Source organism: the organism of the source record quoted next, unplaced genomic scaffold, assembly GCF_019419815.1.
Source record: "Pyrus x bretschneideri cultivar Hongxiangsu unplaced genomic scaffold, Pyrus_bretschneideri_v1 Contig6, whole genome shotgun sequence".
NCBI classification, from domain to species: Eukaryota; Viridiplantae; Streptophyta; class Magnoliopsida; order Rosales; family Rosaceae; genus Pyrus; species Pyrus x bretschneideri.
Genome location: NW_025999798.1, coordinates 6,907,340 through 6,926,125, shown reverse-complemented (window position 1 = coordinate 6,926,125; position 18,786 = coordinate 6,907,340). Strand labels below are relative to the sequence as shown.

The following is an 18,786-nucleotide window of genomic DNA, read 5'->3' as shown; positions in this document are numbered from 1 at the left end:
GTTGAGCCCGAATGGTTGTTTAATACTTTTGTTTCTAATGTAAACATTCATGCCTCAACAATTTGCTCCGATAAAAATATACATGTCCTTTTCGTTTGAAAAAAAAGGTTAAGTGTGAGGTTGAAGAGAAAATTTTTATCAAGTTACATGCTTCAACAATTTGCTGGGATAAAAATATACATATCCTTTTCATTGAGATTACGACACTTTTTGAAGCTCCAGCTATTTCATTGCAGGACGATATATATGTCCAAAGGATACACTTATCTTGATGAAAAGATTTTAGTGACTGAAACAAATTATGGAAAATATTTTCTCCTTCAAATAAAATTAAAAAAATGGTCGCATACAGAAAACAAAACAATCTTCAACTTTGTCTTTTAATAAACTAGACAACAAATGGATTCATATAAAACGTTACAGGTTTTCATATTGTCATAAATGTCATGTAAACAAAATAATTTCACGTTTACTGTATTATTGACAGTTTGTTTAAATTTGAAAATTTTCCACACCACTTCAGATATTAACGGTGATAAATACATAAATTTAAGAGAAAAGTAATTTCCAAGTATAAAGCGAAAAAAGAAAAACTTACTTTGTCTTATAGTCAGCGGCAATCTCTGTTTGACCTTTTTTTTATTTTTGTGAGGATGTGAAGGTAAAAAAGTTTAAAATGTTGGATTACTCTCCATATTGTCAATTAGTATTATGGTGAAACTTCAACGATCTTTTTGCTCCTGCAAGAAGAGTTTTGATCGCTCTCTCGCTCTGTTGAGAAGAGTTTTCGTATTACGGCTCTAACTTGGTAGTTATACTCGGAGCTTTGTGGGGCGATTGTTGTTCAAAGTTGAGGTGGTGGATTAAGTTTTACTTGTGGTTTGGTGCATGAAAAATGACTATGAGGATTTCTTCGAGTCGATTTATTGTAGTGCACCAGAGGGCAGTGTGGTCTTTTCCTCGTGTTGCCTTTTCGATGGTTCTACAACTTGCAACTTGCAAGTTTCTTTAGATATGGGTTGTGATTGAATTGCATCGTGCTTTAATGAGTTTTTACTTGTTAATTTCTGTTGTTTCTTTTGATGTATGCGATCTCTTAGTTCTTTTTGACATTCTTACCCTATATACGTTATGGATCATTACTACTAAAATTACATTTTATTTCCAAGAAAAAAATCAATTTCAAATTTTAAAGTATGATATCTTTAAACCTTAAAGTGTAAGTTTAGGTTTTTTATTGTACATTTTGATTTGTGGGGAGAGATGAGAGACACGTGGCCCATGTGGTTTATATAAAAGATACATAACAGTTGATGGCGTGAGCCATGAAGAAAGTGACATTCATCGAAAATAATTATACAAAACAACTCCATAACGAAAAAGACATGCATATATTAATAAAAATATTTTTACCAGAAATAAGGAAGTCATTTTACTTCATTAGTTAATTTCTCACAAGTGCTCATTTAGTGAATGTGCAAAAGCAGGGTATCAACCATTGAGTCTAAATACAAAGATTAACATTAACCCCAAAAAGACAAATGCTAATAAAATTGAACTTGAACTTAAGTTTAATATCGATCATTAGATTACTTTTATATAACGATCAACAATGATGGATTCTTGTGATCAGGTGATTTGAACTTATCACATTAGGCTGCTTATTGAGCAAAAAGAAAAAAAAAGAAAAACTCATATGGTTTCTTTAAGCTTAAAGATTCGGAAGTAATTTTAGCAATCCAATTTTATTTTCATGCACTCTTCTTTTTTTCTACCTCTTACAATCTTACTTGGTTTAGCATGTTGTGCACGTATATAACATACTGTTGAATTTTTTTTTTGAATACATAGTAACTTGATAAAAAAGGAGTTTTCTGTTTCATTTTTTGCTGTTAGAGTAGGTTTTGGCGATTGAAAGTTAAAACCTAAAAGGCAAAAGCCGCGAAAGAAACTTGAAAATGGTTTTCGAGATAGCTGCACATGCATGCAGAGAAGTGAAGCCTTTTTGATAGCCCACGTGTACCTGCAGAGGCCAAAGCCCCCGTCCACATTCCTACGGACTCGGCCGGTTCCCCACCAGTCAAAATCCCGCGTTAAGAAACGACTGTGGGCCCTCCTCCGCTCCGAAGGGGTCCACGCAGCATCCATTAATGCTCGGCCACCGTCCCGTCTACAAGCTCCGTCCGCTCGAACCCCACCGACACGTGTCGGTTTGGGTGGGAAACGTCTCCGAGCCAAGCTGTTCTCCAAAATCCCTGCCCGAGTCCTTTCACACTTTAAAAAATAAGAAAAACATTTCTTTTTTTCTTCTTTTATATTTTGGTTTTTATATAATAAGGCAAATAAAAATCACTTTCTCTCTATCTTCCTTTCCACATTTCTCTCTCTCTCCTCTTGCATCTCTCTCTCTCTCTCTCTCTCTCTCTCTCTCTCTCGTCTCTCTATATCCCAATATCTGAGAGACTTGGAGAACAAGTTCAAATGGGGAATATGTGCTTCTGATTTTTAAAAACAATCCATGGATGGTAGAGAAGAAAAGCTAAAGACCACCGATCGTAGCAACAGCATGGCAAATTCGGCAGTTTTCTCCGACGAGATTCCGACCAACTTTCCTTCATTTTCCGGCATATTCGACCTGCCATCTTCGTGCGAAGATCAAAAGGGTTCTCTTGGAGGGTTCATGGACTTGCTCGGAATCCCAGACTACGCTCCTTCTCTATTCGATTTCCCTCAAACTACGTCGTCGCTCATGATGATGCCACCTCACCACAATCAGCAAGAATCACTTCCCTCTCCAGCATCTACTTCTACAGTAGTAGCGCTGCCGGAGAGGGAGAGTGCTACTACTACCAATACAACCTCGGAGGTTTTGAACAGCAGTACGGCTCCGACAACGCCGAACTCGTCTTCGATCTCTTCGTCGTCGAATGAAGCTGGGGCGAATAATAATGAGGGCCAAATGACAAAAGTGCAGGAAGAGGAAGCCGATGAGCAAGATCCAGAGAAAACCCAGAAGCAGTATGACCTACTTGCTAATTATTCATTTGATTTTTTCTAAGGTTTTTTGTGTATGTTTTGTCCTGTCTAATATAGTGCAGACGGCTAACATATAGCCAGTATGGTTTCAGATTTTTTTAATTTCTTTTTATAATCAACTTTTTGTGTAAGATATTAATTTTTCTTTGTTGATGGGTCATTGGAAGTCGTTGTTTCCTTTTCTGATTTTTGTGATGGGAAAGTTGAGTACTAACAAGTTGATTGATGATGGAAATACAGATTGAAACCGAAAAAGAAGAACCAAAAAAGGCAGAGGGAGCCGAGATTTGCGTTCATGACAAAGAGTGAGGTTGATAACCTAGATGATGGCTACCGATGGCGAAAATACGGCCAAAAAGCTGTCAAAAATAGCCCTTATCCCAGGTATACATATTTTCTCAAAACCCTCGACGCAAATCACGCAAATTTGAGCTTAGTCAAGTTTGACAAAAAAATTGCGCTTTCTGCTCTACATCTAAAGTTTGAAATTTAGAATAATTTTAGAGTAGACTACCGGTTGTTTAAAACAAAAATCTCTCCAAAGCCCTTACCTTCATTCTCAACCCCCTATTTCAATCATTCACTCATTTGTTCAGTGTACTTATAGTTACTATACATGCATTTGTGTATCAATTGAATTTCACCCTCAATTTCTTAGGGGGCACGTAATGATTAATAATGTTAATTAATTTGTAATGTATGTATGTCAACGCAGGAGCTATTATCGTTGCACCACTGCGGGCTGTGGTGTGAAGAAGAGGGTGGAGAGGTCGTCCGACGACCCGTCCACTGTGGTCACCACATACGAAGGCCAACACACGCATCCAAGTCCCATTACACCGCGTGGCACAATGGGAATTGCACCACTGCCGCATCAGTCTACTGGGTTTATATCTGCTGCGGAGGCGTCATCAAATCCCTTTGGTGTTCAGCAGTGTTTACCTCATCATCATCACTATCAACAACAGCAGCAACATCAATATGCTTATATGTATCAATCCTCCCCTTCTTTGAATATCAGCTCTTCCACCTACGGTGGTGGTGCTGGCGGCGGTCCTTTTAATCCCTCCTCATTTTCTACTAGTTTACTTCAAGAGAGATATAATTTTGAAGGACCCCCTTCTTCTTCTTCGGCTACCAATTTTCTTAGAGACCATGGACTTCTTCAGGATATCGTGCCGCAGATTCGAAAGGAGCCCAAAGAAGAAGATCATCATCATCAACATCAATAGAATGGATCATAATATTGATTATTGTTTTATGTGTTAATTGCTGCCATGGTATTTAATTCGATCTCTAACTGAATAGCTAGCTAGTGTACCTTCAGATTCTCAGTCGTATGTGCTTGAACTTTTAATGTTATTCTTTGGACTTAGAGAGAGATTTATATCGTCGTGGAGATATTACTTTAATTTATTATATATTTATATGCTTTTGTACATAATTTTTCTTTTTGATTCTCTTCTCATTAGCTGTTCATCATCTTCTTCTTCTTCCTAGTCTTTGTTTTCTTTCGTGTTTAATTTCGTAGGACCCTTGCATCCGTATAATGAAGGGAACGGAGGTGGAGGGTGAATTTATAACAATTATAGATAACTAGGTTTAGGTTTTCATATTAATCAGCAAAGTGATCAGGTTTGGAAATCTTTACCATGTATTTCCATGTCTACTACGTAGGACTTTATGGGAAAAAGGTGGAATCTAGAATGAACATGGGAACTTGATCCTATACTTTTCGGTCAGTAATGGTAGGAAACCCTAAAAGGTTATAGTATACATTGGTTATGAAAGTTCATTCTACATAGCCAATTAAATGCAATACCTTAGGGCATGCATTGACAGATATATGAGAAATAATTTTCAGACACTTATTTTCTTACTCTTGTTTGTTTTTGTCTAGTGATTCTTTTTTGATTTATTTAATTCAATAGCCAGAAATTAATAAAGATGTGTAAGGAAAAAAAAAATTGTGTGGAAATTACTTCTGTAGATGAATGGATGTGTAATATATGCGTGTACCATTAACATTACTTGACTGCCATGCACCAATACTAACTTTTTTATTTAGTGACATTCTCTTCCTCTTTGAGTAGGCGATCGATATGGGGTTTGTTTTTCATTTAAGAATGGAGTGAGCTTCTTGGCAAGGAAATAGGATTGGGTTCTTGATTTTAGAGGATGGTGTAAGATTTTGGTGTGCAAGTGCAATGTGGATTGCTTTTAGGATTGTTGAAGATAATATGGGTTTTCTTACCCATTGGAGATCATGAAGTCCTCCATATCGTGCTGTTTTCGCTAGCTAGGGGATGGTATTAAATTCTTGTGCCACTTAAAGCCATACAGGACTTTAAGCCACATAATCTATGAGTAAGCTATATATATATATATATATATATAGGGAATTGTTATTAGCACTTCAAAAATCTCATTCTACACTTCAAATTTTCTATATTAGGAAAGAAAAATACACTTGTGAGGAGTGTAGAATGAGATTTTTGGAGTGCCAATAACACTTCCCTATATATACATATATATATATATATGAGAGATAAGAATAGATGCAAGCTTTCAGAGAATTGCACCATGCCTGCATGTGTAGCTAGCCTTATCCCGATTATTCCTGGGATATACTTTTTTAAGTTTAAGTATTTATGTATGTGTAATACATAGATTAAATTACACTTATCTGATGAAAATCAATATGGTGATAATGCTCACTACTAATTTAGGACGGTCTGCAAAATTGCACTGCTAATGTTTTCTATTTTGGTACTACTTACCAATTAACTATCAATACAAGTGATTCTGAATAAAACTATATAAACATGTATATATAGTAATAAGTAAATGTAAGAAGGATTAAGAGTACGTTTTAAACTTAACCTTTTCTTAGTAGGATTAGTGCATCAGATAAACTGGGGAACCGTACGTGTGTAGCAGGATTCATGTTGAAAATTTGTAAAGTTCTTGGAGGTAAGTTCTTGGCGGTCGTTTTGTGCACAATGTCTTGCTCGTGCTTTTCTCAGTGTCCACACCAAAGGGATCTAATAACCATGGAAAAAGTTTGTCAAATTAACTATAGCTTTTCTACCATTTCAAGTTTCGAGTTTTTGTTTCTTCAACAACTGCATTTTGCACTAGATTGTCTGCACGCATTTGTACATATATACAGGGATTTCGAGGGTCCAAAAGTAGAATCAAATCTAATATTTATAGTAGTAAACCAATAACTGTATATATTCTGTGTTTGCAATTGCGAGATATGGGTGGATTTCTTAATGTACAATATATACATATATATAGTATGTTAAAAGGCTTTTGTTAATTTGTTTGTTACATTCGAGGGTTACAAATCCTGGACTTATCACCCCACCACTTGGCTAACCCTAGTGGGCTTAAATAGGTTTTTATCAGTCAAACGGAAATTATGAAACATGTGGCCAAATTGCAATTTCAAATTTACCGTTGAGCACATAAACTATATATATTCAGAAAAGTTTAAATATTGGTTCCACATGCAGCGGTGCAGTAAGTTTAATGCTACCCAGATAATCAGATGCCTAAAGGATCTGATTATCAGAAAAAAGGCGTAATAATATTTGGAGATTCTTTGTGTAAATTTGATTCAAACAGCAGAGAAATATGCTTTCAAATATGACTGGTTCGATTCCCATTAATTCACTGCTGCATGCCACCTTACTGTTAGACCAAAGTCTTTCTAGCTGTACAAAATCTCTGTAAAAAGGGGATCCAATATCATATCAGATGCCCTTCATGCATGATATTCTTTTAATTTCATGAGAGTTAGAAATTAGGGAAAAGGAAACAAATTATAATGCTTTTCAAGTTACCAATTAGTCAAAAGTAGATCCCTTATGCAAAATTGGTTTGCAGTTTATTATTAATCTTGAAAATAGACGAGGGCCAATATATACGTACCTGCAGCGATATAGCAACAAAAGGCAGCTGTGCTCCATCACTTGATGTTTGTGATAAACAGATAATCTAGGTCTAGGTTACATATGTAATATTTATGCTTTATGGTCCAGCATGACAAAGAGAAAAATAAATAACATTATTCTTGAAAGAACATAAACTACGGAATCCACCGGAAATATGAGAAACCTCAAAATTATAATTGAATAATATGAAAGATTGTCAAAATACAACCCTAAAAGTTGTTTATATAATCTTAGAAAACCCTAACACTAGTAGAAAAAGGAGTTTGCACGACGAAGAATATTTCGTCACTCAATACGTACTTGCGCAACGAAAAATACTCTTCGTCGTGCAAAATAGAAAAGATAGGAGAAAAAATAAATTGCGTGACGAAGAGTTTTGTCGCACAAGAACACTTAGCGCGACAAATAAATGTTGGCGTCATGTAAAGCCAACAAGAAAACATGGATTAATTTTGTTTGGCGCGAAAAACTTGCGCGACGAAAAGGGGCATTTGCACGACCAATAATTCGTCGTGCAAGTTTCTGTCAGTTTTGACCATTTACTGCAGGTGAATCCGAGGAATTAATACTACATTTAATACAGGTGTTTGCGCGACAAAGGATTCGGCGCGCAAAGGTCCTAACCTACCTATAAATATGCACTTCTGCTGTCATGATTCTTCACAATTCTATTATCCTTATTTTTCAAAATTCTGTTTGTGCTAGGATGGCGGATAAGAACAAGGATGAGAGTGTACGCGATGCCAACCCGCATGATTTAAGGGATCATTTTGAGTTTGCGCATGCGATCACTGTGGCCATGGGGAATAATTGTCCCACTGCTGAGTGACGTTCTTGGGAAGATGTGCCTGGGAATGTGAAGAAGGTTGTGATGGTTGAAGTATTAGTAAGTATATTATTGTTGATGAATTAATAATTAAGTTTGTGAAATTTTTAGTTATATGTTGGAATTAATTATTTGTATATATGTGTAACATGGTAAGTATACTTTTGATGATGATACGAATGAACATTTGATAAAGTTGATGGATAATGCATTGGAGGGAGGTTACAATCGATGGCGTTATGAAGTCTTGCGGAATGGACTAGAATCATCCAAATAATAGTTTTAAATTTATGTTTTGTATGACAATATTTAAATTTAAGGTTTTTTTTTTATAAGTTATGTATTCGGACTTAATTATGTTTCAATTATGTATTTGGACTTAATTAGGTTTCAATTCATGTTGGTTTTTTTTATTGAAACCTAATGTAAGCACCCTATCCTCGGTTTATATGTGTTTACAATCTTCAATGAATATTGTACTTATGCTGAAAATAATTGTATGGATTAAGTCATTAATTATATATAGAATAAATATTTAAGGCATTAATTATATATAGGATAATATTTCAGGTATTAATTATTTATAGAATAAATATTTAAAGTATTAATTATTTTAGAATAAATATTTAATGTATTAAACATAATACCTTAAATATTTATTCTAAAAATAATTAATATTTTATTCGTCGTGCAATATATTGAGCGATGCTAACTTCGTCGCGTAAGGCATATTTGTGTGACGAATCCATGTGTTTGTCACGCAAAGCACGGTCAGTCTGCATTTAAACCTTCCAATTAATTACGCATAGATGACGCATTTTGCGCGACGAACTTGAAATTTGTGCGACGAATATGTTGGTCACGCAAAGGTGTCCTAGTGCTATATAAACACAGTTTCAAAGCCCTAATTTTCAAAAAAAAATTTGTTTCAAAAAAATGGCCGATTCTGGAGAAGGTTCTGGCAAAAAAAAAACTTGTAGTGCGAATAGAGAGGTATCGACGGAAGCAAGTGCTGTACTTTAAAGGCAGAAATGTGGCTGAGGCGTACGCTGAATTTAAGTATGACATTGGGAATTTGTTACAGAGGGATTGTTCTGCCAAGTTTGAGTCTTGGAAAAAGGTCTCTGAGGAGTTGAAGAAGTCCATGCTAGGAAAGTTATCGGTAAGTTTATGGTAAATAATGAACAATTTTTTTTGTTAAAACGTAATATTTTTTAAATTACTAATTTATTGTTACTGGCATTAATGTAGGTTCATTGGGATGTTGATGAAACCGATGAGAAGCAACGGATTTATGTGGATGGGCTTTTCCAGCAGAGTTTTCGGCAGTGGAAGTTTGATGTGTTGTAGGTGGAGGATTGAAGTTGATGAGAGTTGTTGTTGTTGTTTTTTTTTTTTTTTTTTTTTTAATAAGATTTTGTGGACTTTATATTTAATTTAATGAAAAAAATATATGTTATGTGGATGAGTATTAATATTTGCATTAATTATAATTTCTATTTGGGATAGTAAATTAGTTGTATAATTAATTTAATGTTTAATTAGGTTTGAGTTTTTTATTTATAATAAAATAAAAATTTACAATACATACAAATAAAAAACAAAAATGGAAAAAAAAAATTAAAAAATATGCATTGCGCGACGATACATTCCTTCATCGCGCAATGTGTTGAAAATAATAAATTGAAAAGTAAAGGACATAAAATAAAAAAATGGTAAACTTGCGCAACGAATACCATCTTCGTCCCTCAATGGGTGTTTATGCAACGAAGACCTTTTTCGTCGTGCAAAATCGTTCGTCCAAAAGTGAACTTTTTAATCTGGATTCAGCCATATGCATAGGCAAACTGCAAAATAAGTTGCAGATTGTGCCTCTGCACTCATCCCTTCGATTTTGCTCAATCTGGCATCCGTCATTTCCATTTTCTCTCAATTTCATCATCTAATACTCACTCCATCTTCTTCTCTAGGTTGATTGAGCTGTCTCGGTGTGTTTGGTAAACGTTTTTTGTCGTTAAGGTAAAAGTATTAATATAAATTCATACTAACGACATTAATTTCGTTGTCTGTAAGGATATTCTGTGTGATTAGCAATTGGTGGAGAATGATTAAGAAGGTATTTTCTTCGTTTTATTTTTTAAACATATAAAATTAATTTAATTATATTGAACTTAGTTTGTTATGTTTATATTGTGTTGTGAAATTATATTTATATTACGTTGTTAAATTTGTACGTAACGTACAACTATGTGTTGTGATGTACTGAGTTAATTGAAATTAACTTTGTACTTGTTTTTTATTTTTAGTAAAACTTAGTTTCCCGTTCGAGGATTAGTTGGATTTCGCGCATGGATGCGAAAGCATGACTACGATCTAATTAATTCTTGAATTGTCCCATTATTTGGACAGTTTTGTAATGCATAGTAATGATGCGTAGTTTATGGTTGAAGGATTAGGTTTCGGTTATGGAGATTTTGGTGTCATCTCTGTACGTTCTTTGGGTCGTACACATGAAGAACTGTATCAAGATGCTGTTGAAATTCATCCACGTCGAAATCTAATCTGATGTAGCCGTAAATTACGTGACATGACTATGCATTCTCGAATGGGACAGGGCCTTTACCGGAAGCATAAGGTGACATTATCATTTTGTATGAAGTTGTTGTGATTGTTGTATTGTTATTGTGGTGTTCCAGGAATTATGGATATGACATGGATACAAAACCTGAATAGATGCACGGATTTTATTGACTTTGCATATACACACAACCCTGGTGCAACTAGAATCCGGTGTTCTTGTAGGAGGTGTAACAACACGTTAAGGGAGACAATTGAAAATGTTCGATTTCATTTAGTAAGGAATGGAATGATTGAGACATATAATACTTGGAACCATCATGGGGAACAATTAGACAATGCTTCGTCTTCAAACGCCACAAGACTGGACAATGTTGAACCTATTGTGGATCCTAATGAACAAGTCATGGGTATTATAAATTATGCTTTTCCATTTGCATTGACAAACACCAATCAGTAAGGGGAAGATGATGTGCCTACACCAATGCACAGTGTAGAGTTCGAACAATATGAAAAACTATTAAAAAATGCCAACCAAGAGTTATACCCAATGCACAGTGTAGAGTTGAACATATAGGTTATATGGCATGCCCTGTATGCAAGGAAAATGTAACATTTAGTTGGCACGCCGGAAAAGTTTGTTACCTTGGTCATCAGAGATGGTTGCCTTGGGACCACGAGTGGCGAGAGAAAGATAAAAAGTTTGATAGGGAGAAAGAGCATCGGCTCAGACCCAGAGAATGATCCGATGATCAAATTTTGGAACAGTTTAACCGTTTGGATTTTGCTCATTTCAAGACTAATGTCAGTAGGACTAGACCTTCTACACATATGAACTGGATGCACAAGTTAATGTTTTTTGAGTTCCCATTATTGGTCCAAACTAAATTTGAGAAACAACCTCGATGTTATGCATGTTGAGAAAAATGTATTTGACACATTGGTCGGCACAATTCTAGATATTGAGGGCAAGACAAAGGACACGATCAAAGCTCGTCTTGATTTGGAACGAATAGGAATACGATGGGGTTTATGGACGAGTAGGGACAATGATAAGGCCAGAAGGGATCTTGTGTTTTTTTCAATGAAACCGAATGACAAGAAAGAATTTTTACAGTTTTTATCGTCTGTAAAGTTTCTCAATGGGTATGCTTCAAATATTGCGCGTTGCGTAAACGTTGACGAGGGTAAATTAGCTGGCCTAAAGAGTCATGACTGCCATGTGGTTTTGCAACACCTAATTCCTGTGGGTATTTGACATCTCTTGTCAGCCGATGTAGTGAAACCAATCATGTTGTCCAATTTTTTTTTTTTGCAATTAACTTCAAGAACGTTGCAAAAAACGGACGTTAATTAGTTGCCCCATGACATTATGCCAGTTCTATGCAAGTTTGAGATGATATTTCCTCCAGCTTTCTTCACAAGTATGATACACGAGATGGTTCACTTACCAAAGGAGGCATTGGTTGCTGGACCAGTCAACTTTCGATGGATGTATCCAACAAAAAGGTATATATTCCTCGTTTTTTTATTAATCAATATTAAATATATTACGATTAGTAATATGTGTATCGTATTGTTTTCTTTTGGCAGGCTTGTCGGAGACTTGAAGAAAAGTGTACGAAACAAAGGAATGCCAGAAGAACCATTTTAGATAGAAGGAATATCTTCAATCGAAATACCGATTCAGTTGATCACAATTGACCTCAATAATATTCCACGATACAATGGTCCAGTGCGCACAAACGATGATGGTGATGTACCTATTGATGATGAGGAATGGGACACTGAAAATGATGATAGTGACAAAATGGTATGATTGATTCCCATTTTATATGTGAATTACCTTGTAAATAAAGTTGGTATCTTTGTATTTTATAATAATTGTAAACAAAATTAAAAAATTAAAAAAAAAAAAAACCATTTTAAAACATAATTGCGTGATGCATAACAATTTTTGGTCTCGCAAGCTAGGCCTGGCAATTCCTGACACGACCTGATAACCCGACACGACAAGCAAAATATTAATTTTATAATTTTATAACCCTAAAAAAATTACTATAATAATTATATATATTAATTTAACAATTTTATACCCCTAAAAATTATAATAATAATATATATATTAAATTAAATTTCAAAAATTGGTGTCCATTGGATCGGCCTAAATATACATACCATTCAACTTCTTAAGTGTTATATGTACAAAATAAATAAATTTAAATCTACTTAATAAATATATACACACACACACACACACACACACACCATTGAACTTGATGGGATACATATTCTACGAAACTAATTTCAACGATCCAACCGTCAAACTTGTTTGTATATGGTTCGAGATTGTATACGCCAAAAATCGCAAAAAACAAACATTCAGAGATCAAATAACAATACAAAACTTTTTGACGGTTAGAAACGAAAAATCACGATTTAACGATTATTTTAACTCCAATTTTGATGATTTTTTACAGCTACACTCATTGACATTATATGAATACAATAAATGAATTTGATCTTCAATTTAAACTATTTACACAAGTGGATACCACAAAATCTTATGTTATACTTAATGAAAGTATAAATAAACTCTAAGTGTTAGTGAATCTATCTTTTTTATGGGATACGCATTCTACGAAATTAATTTCAACGATCCAACTGTCATACTTGTTTGTATATGGTTCCAGATTGCATACACCAAAAATTGCAAAAAACAAACATTCAGATATCAAGTAACGGTATAAAACTTTTCGATGGTTAGAAATGAAAAATCACAATTTAACAGTTATTTTAAATTTACGCTGAAATATTGCGTGACGAATACATATTTTTGTAGCACAAAGTATATTTGCGGGACGAAATATTGTATTCATTGCGTAAGTGTCTAAAATTTCAATTAAGGCGTTTTTTTTCGCGGAAATTTAAAAACTTGTGCGACGATTCTTTACCCTTGCGAGACAAAGCCTCTGTCACACAAGATTCTATATTTTAACCCCATCTCTTCTTCTTCCCCTCACTTACCTCTTCTTCCTTTTTCCCTGCGTGATACCCTCTCCCTCCTTCCTCTGTATCTTCGTTTGTCTCTTTGTCCCTTTTTCCAACCGTCGCGACTTCATCTCGAAGAGGTAATTTCCTCTTCAGTTTTTATTTTCAATTTTCTTTATTTACAAATTGGGGGTTAGATATGGGGTTTTTTTGGTTTTTTTTTTCTTTTTCATATTGGGGGTTAGAATTAGGGCAGTCGGGTTAGATTTAGGGTTTGTAAATTGCGGGTTACATTTAGGTTCTTCAATTAGAATTTTTAGGGTTCTTAATTGGGGTTAGATTTAGGTCTTAAATTAGGGGACTGATTTTGGGCAGTTAGGTTAGATTAGGTTTTCTTAAATTAGGGGTTAGATTTAGGGTGCTTCATTAGGGTTTTTACATTAGGGGTTTTTTAATTTCAAGTACAGGGTTCAAATTAGGGGTTTTTTTTTTAATTTAAGTACAGGGTTCTTAAATTAGGGATTTGTTAATGTTTTCCTGTGTTCTATGCATCCACAACATTGCACTTACACTTTTCGATATGCAACAATCATTTTATTTATTTATCTTTATATCGTATAATTCACCTTTTTAATTCTCTTTTATTACGATTAGATGAAATATATTTATGTTTGTGGTTTTTTATGTTGGAATTTAAGATATTGAAGGATGTGTTCTCTATTGTAGGTTTGAAAGAAAAAAAATTGAATTACAATGTACATTTGTGGAATAAGTTTTTAGAGATTTGCATTGTTGACTGCCATGATTTCTTGATATATAATGGGGTATTAGCCTTTGTTATTACCTTATTAATATGATAGACTCAGTTGTGTTGCTTGTTGAATTTGGCCTCCCAATTCTAAAGTTACATTTTTAGGAATGTCATGAATGAATTCTCTCTTGGGTCTTGCTATACTTAATTCACCAAGAAGGACAAAAAGTGGGAAATTTATATGTAAAATATGTTTTCAATCAGATAGGGCAATGTCATGGTGATTAGGTATAACAAACCAATAGGAACACATTAAATCAAATGAAATCTGTTTGTGAACTCCATTATTATTATTATTATTATTCCAAGCTATGGGAACCCACATGATATAAGCAAATCTGGATTTTACTAGTAAATAATGATATGCTCTCTCTCACATTATTAGTTTGTTGTGAGGTCTTTATTTAAACATAAGGTAGTAAGGATATCCAAGGCACCTCACATTTGTTTGGTTTTAGGTAGTAAACTTGTAAGGATGTCCTTTATGCTAGTTTCTTCTTATAAGTTATAATTGATGGGTCTATATCTTATCTAAATTGATTAGTTTGTGTATAGTATATCAATTTTAAGTTTTGTTTCTGCCAAACTTGAATTGGGTTTAGAATTAGGGTTTTTAAATTTCGTTTTGAATTTAAGTTCAAATTATTAGCATGTGTACGGTAAGTTAAATCTTTGTGTACGAAACAAATTGATTTCCAATTTTGTAGATGTCACACCTCATTAGAACCCGGAGGGCGATGACTTCTACACCTAGTTCGACGGCTACACCTAGTCCGACGACTACACCTATTACTACCACCACTGCTCCGGCAGAGATGGACCATAGGCCGGTCAATCCGATTGACCCAGTTGGTCATCCAGTCCCAGAGGTGCAGGCATCGTCGACTTCTTCGATGGCGTTGCCTGTTAGCACCTGACGTACTCACCGGCACCCTCGCATTACGGACCAAATGTCGCCATCGGGATCCATAATTGATGCCTCGGGTACATAGTCAGGCATACAATCCTAACTCACTCCCTCATTCTCATGTTAACTGAGTTTTGTTATTATAGGTTCATTTTGTTATGTCATGTCATGTAAGGATTAAAAAGTTTCCATTGTTTTCTCTTTTTTTTGTTCGCAATTTCTTCGCTTTCAGAAATGAGTTTTGTCATGAAATCGAAATTGTGTGTATTCCGTAATTCATGTCTATTAATTTTTATGTTTTTGCAATTTTTTTGTTAATTTATGTTTCATTTCTTAGTGACTGAAATAGGTTTCTCATGAAATTGAAACGGTAGTATTGTGGAAGAGATTTGATGCTGAGGAGATGGCAAAAATGTTTAACTGGGAAATGAAAACCTTGGTAATTATCATGAAGCAAAGTTTTTAAAGTCGTAGAAGTTTCGGTTGTGACTGTCACAGTCTTACAAATGTCAATGTGGATAAGGTTATATGGAATTGTTTGCTACAACAGCTTAGAATTCTTTGCCAAGCCTGTTGCCAGTAATGTCGAGAGCCTGTGTATACAAGCTCGAAAATTGGCCGTCTTGGATGGCAGTTGTCGCCATTTTCAGAAGTTTGTTGTGGTATTTGAAAACGCTTGAATTGGATATATGTTCTAATTAGGAGAAAAGAGTGGCCTCAAACAGAGAAGTAGTTGTGATACTCAATAACTAACTTTCAAGAGAAATACAAGAAGAAAATGTATGCGAATGTTAACTGATCAGTTTTATTATTTTAGGTTCAATTTGTTAAGTTATGTAATGTAAGGATTAAAAAGTTGTAATCATTCCAAACCTTTTATTAAACTGTTGTGATCATTGTGTTGGATACGTATATTGTTTATGATATTTTCAAGGTTTTGGGAAATGTTTTAATTATAGGGGAGGTTATGCTGAAATTTTAGTAGGATTTGTTATTAGTTTTGGGGTCATGATTTTTTTTTTTCATTTCTTTACAGCGAAGAAAAACACTCGGGGACCTTGTCGGCAATTGAAGACGGCGAAGGTCACCTAGGTGACCACCAGTCGTATCCTAATCAAAGACATCGGGCAGCACCAATGGCGGAGTAGCATAGTGCATTGGCCTATGACATTGGGCATGTCGTGTGGACCTTTTGCCCTATGCGATAGAAGTCTTGGAAGGCGATGCCGGAGGAGACTAAGAACAGGGTGCGCAACCAATTGTCCGTAAGTAGCGTCGCCTTTTTAATGCTTTTCATGTAAAATTTATATATTTATATTTATTACTACCTTTTATTACTAATACTTTCAAAATATTTGTTACATTGCAGATAAACTACAATTTGGAGGACATGGACGAGGACATGTTCGCGTACCTCATTTGGCTCTTCTCCGAACGCTACAAGCAGTGAAACAGTGACCTGCACCATTGTTTCCAGCAATTTGATGATCCGTAGGTCGCTCTTGAGGGGGGTTGTCCGAAGGAGTTGGAGGATCAACAAGATAGTTGGGTTTGGCTTTGCGGTCATTTTCAGGAGTCAGGCTATGTGATACGTTTTTAATTACGACTTCTTTCATTTTACATTTTTTTAATTTTTACTAATTTTTTTTTTTAATTTTCTTTAAGTATTACAACTAATATGTTTATTTTTTGTATAACAGAAGAAGGTGAAGGCAAACAAGATCAATCGGGAGAAGAAGACTTTTCTCCACCATTCGAGTTCGAGGCCTTTCTCTTATACGATAGAGGCGCGATGAAAGGTATATATTACATCTTTCATTTCCAATTTTAAAATGTCGCTAATAATTTTTTTTTTCTTACTAACATTTTCCTTATCTTTTTCGATTTCAGGAGGGTTCAAAATTTCCAGAGATCGACGTCTTTGCTGACGTTTATGTTTGGCTTGGGGATAAGTTGACGGAGTCCCTTCATGTAAGTAATTTCTTAGGCATTCAACATTTATACTACTTAATTCAAATTGTTTTCTATTAATAATCCATGTTTTTTTTCATAGGCGACTATGGTGGAGAAGAGTCGGTCGGTGCTTCAAGAGTCCGCCTCCTAGCTTCCCTCAGAGATGCCGATTGAGTCTGTGGATCCCCCTGAGGATGTAGGGTTTCACATCGTGACAGAGACGTTGGACCAGACTTTCGGTCGGAGGTCAGGGACTTATTGTCGGGGGATAGGAAATGCCAGGTGGCAGGAGAGTAAAGCCTCGTCATCCTCGCAGTCAAAGGGCCAGGTTACGGCTTTGACACAAGAAGTCGTTGGCCTGAGGAGTAAGCTGGCATCGTACAAGTCTTAAATGTCGATGCTTGTATAAGCCTTCAGTTCCTCCGGAATACATATCCCTGGTTTTTCTGCACCATCATCATCACATCCCTTCCACATCGAGCAAGCATAGCAATCAGGCTCGTCGACCTCCTACCCCGTCCCCAACCAGTAGCAAGATCCTTCGTACAACATTCCTATAGATTTTTCTGTTTTTTTTCATAGTTTTGTTCTTACTTTCTTTTAAAACTTTATAATTGTACATACATTTTTATTTATATTATAAATAAAAATTGTTTTTTTATTCATTAATTTGTTTTTTTTTTTTTGTCATTAGTATGAAATCTTTTTTTTTTTTTTTTTTTTTTTTTAATTTTCCTTTTATTCTATTTATTTATTTTTAATAAAAATTACACTTATGTGACGCCGACCAGTCATTACGCAAAATTAAATGCGTCTTATAACTTCGTCGCACATTACCACGCACCTCTTACATTTTTCGTCGTGCAAAATTTTTCGAGACGAACTAGTCATAAAGTGCACTTGTACCCTTTTATATCGTACGACAAAAACCTTCGTTCGTATAACTTTAGCGCAACAAGTAGTAAAGCATCGCGTAATTTGTTTTTTTTTTTGAGCGACAAGTTCGAAATTGTTCGTCGCACAATGTGCCCGACAAAATACGCGTGACGATTTTCTGGTCACCATAGTTTTTGTGCGACAAAATCTCCCTCGTCATGCAAACTGTTTAATTTAGTAGTGTAACTTAAAAGGAAAATAAAATAGAAAATAATGAAAAACCAAAGATTTCCAAAAACATGAAAAAATGTGAAATAAAGATTTATGCCAAAAAGGTCTCAAGACTTAAAGTAATGGAATTAGACCTCTATTTTTTTTTTTTGGGAAAACGAGTCTCGAAATCATTAATACAAAACTAGACCCCTAGTTTCTGGAAAATGAGTCTTGAGGCTAAAATAGCAGAACTTCGTCAAGACCGAGTTTTCTTGGATTTAAGCTTGTCAAGTTGCTCCATGAATATCTTTCCTAGCTGTTCTACATCAGTCTTCTCCACTTTGGAAGAACTTAACCTGGAGTTATTATCTAGATACAATGACTCATCATTAAACGTATGAAGATCTACAACACTGAAGGTCTAGGAAATTCCCATAACATCTGCCAAATCCACAACATAAGCATTATCGTTGATCTTCTTCAGAATTTTGTAAGGGCCATACTTGCGTGGCAATTTGTTGTAGGTACCAACCGGGAACCTTTCTTTCCGCATATACACCATGATTAAGTCTCATCCATGAAAACCTGTGTTTGTCAGCAGCAACCCTGTACCTTGCATTTATTAACCATAGTG

General features: G+C 35.0%; 1 protein-coding gene across 1 annotated transcript; it reads left to right on the top strand.

The window, feature by feature from the left end:
* The first annotated feature begins 2,355 nt into the window (after positions 1–2,355).
* LOC103961289 (probable WRKY transcription factor 48) lies at positions 2,356–4,480 on the top strand. The gene is made up of 3 exons (XM_009373834.3): positions 2,356–3,018; positions 3,277–3,420; positions 3,752–4,480. The coding sequence occupies exons 1-3, from the start codon at positions 2,519–2,521 to the stop codon at positions 4,266–4,268; spliced, it is 1,161 nt and encodes a 386-aa protein (XP_009372109.1). The 5' UTR covers positions 2,356–2,518; the 3' UTR covers positions 4,269–4,480.
* The last annotated feature ends 14,306 nt before the right edge of the window (positions 4,481–18,786 follow it).

What these genes read in the sequence shown, in the direction of transcription:
- LOC103961289 (XM_009373834.3), top strand. Translation starts at nt 2,519, where the DNA reads ATGGATGGTAGAGAAGAAAAGCTAAAGACCACCGATCGTAGCAACAGC. An exon ending in CCAGAGAAAACCCAGAAGCA is followed by an intron (nt 3,019 to 3,276) that starts GTATGACCTACT and finishes ATGGAAATACAG; the next exon opens with ATTGAAACCGAAAAAGAAGA. An exon ending in AAAAATAGCCCTTATCCCAG is followed by an intron (nt 3,421 to 3,751) that starts GTATACATATTT and finishes ATGTCAACGCAG; the next exon opens with GAGCTATTATCGTTGCACCA.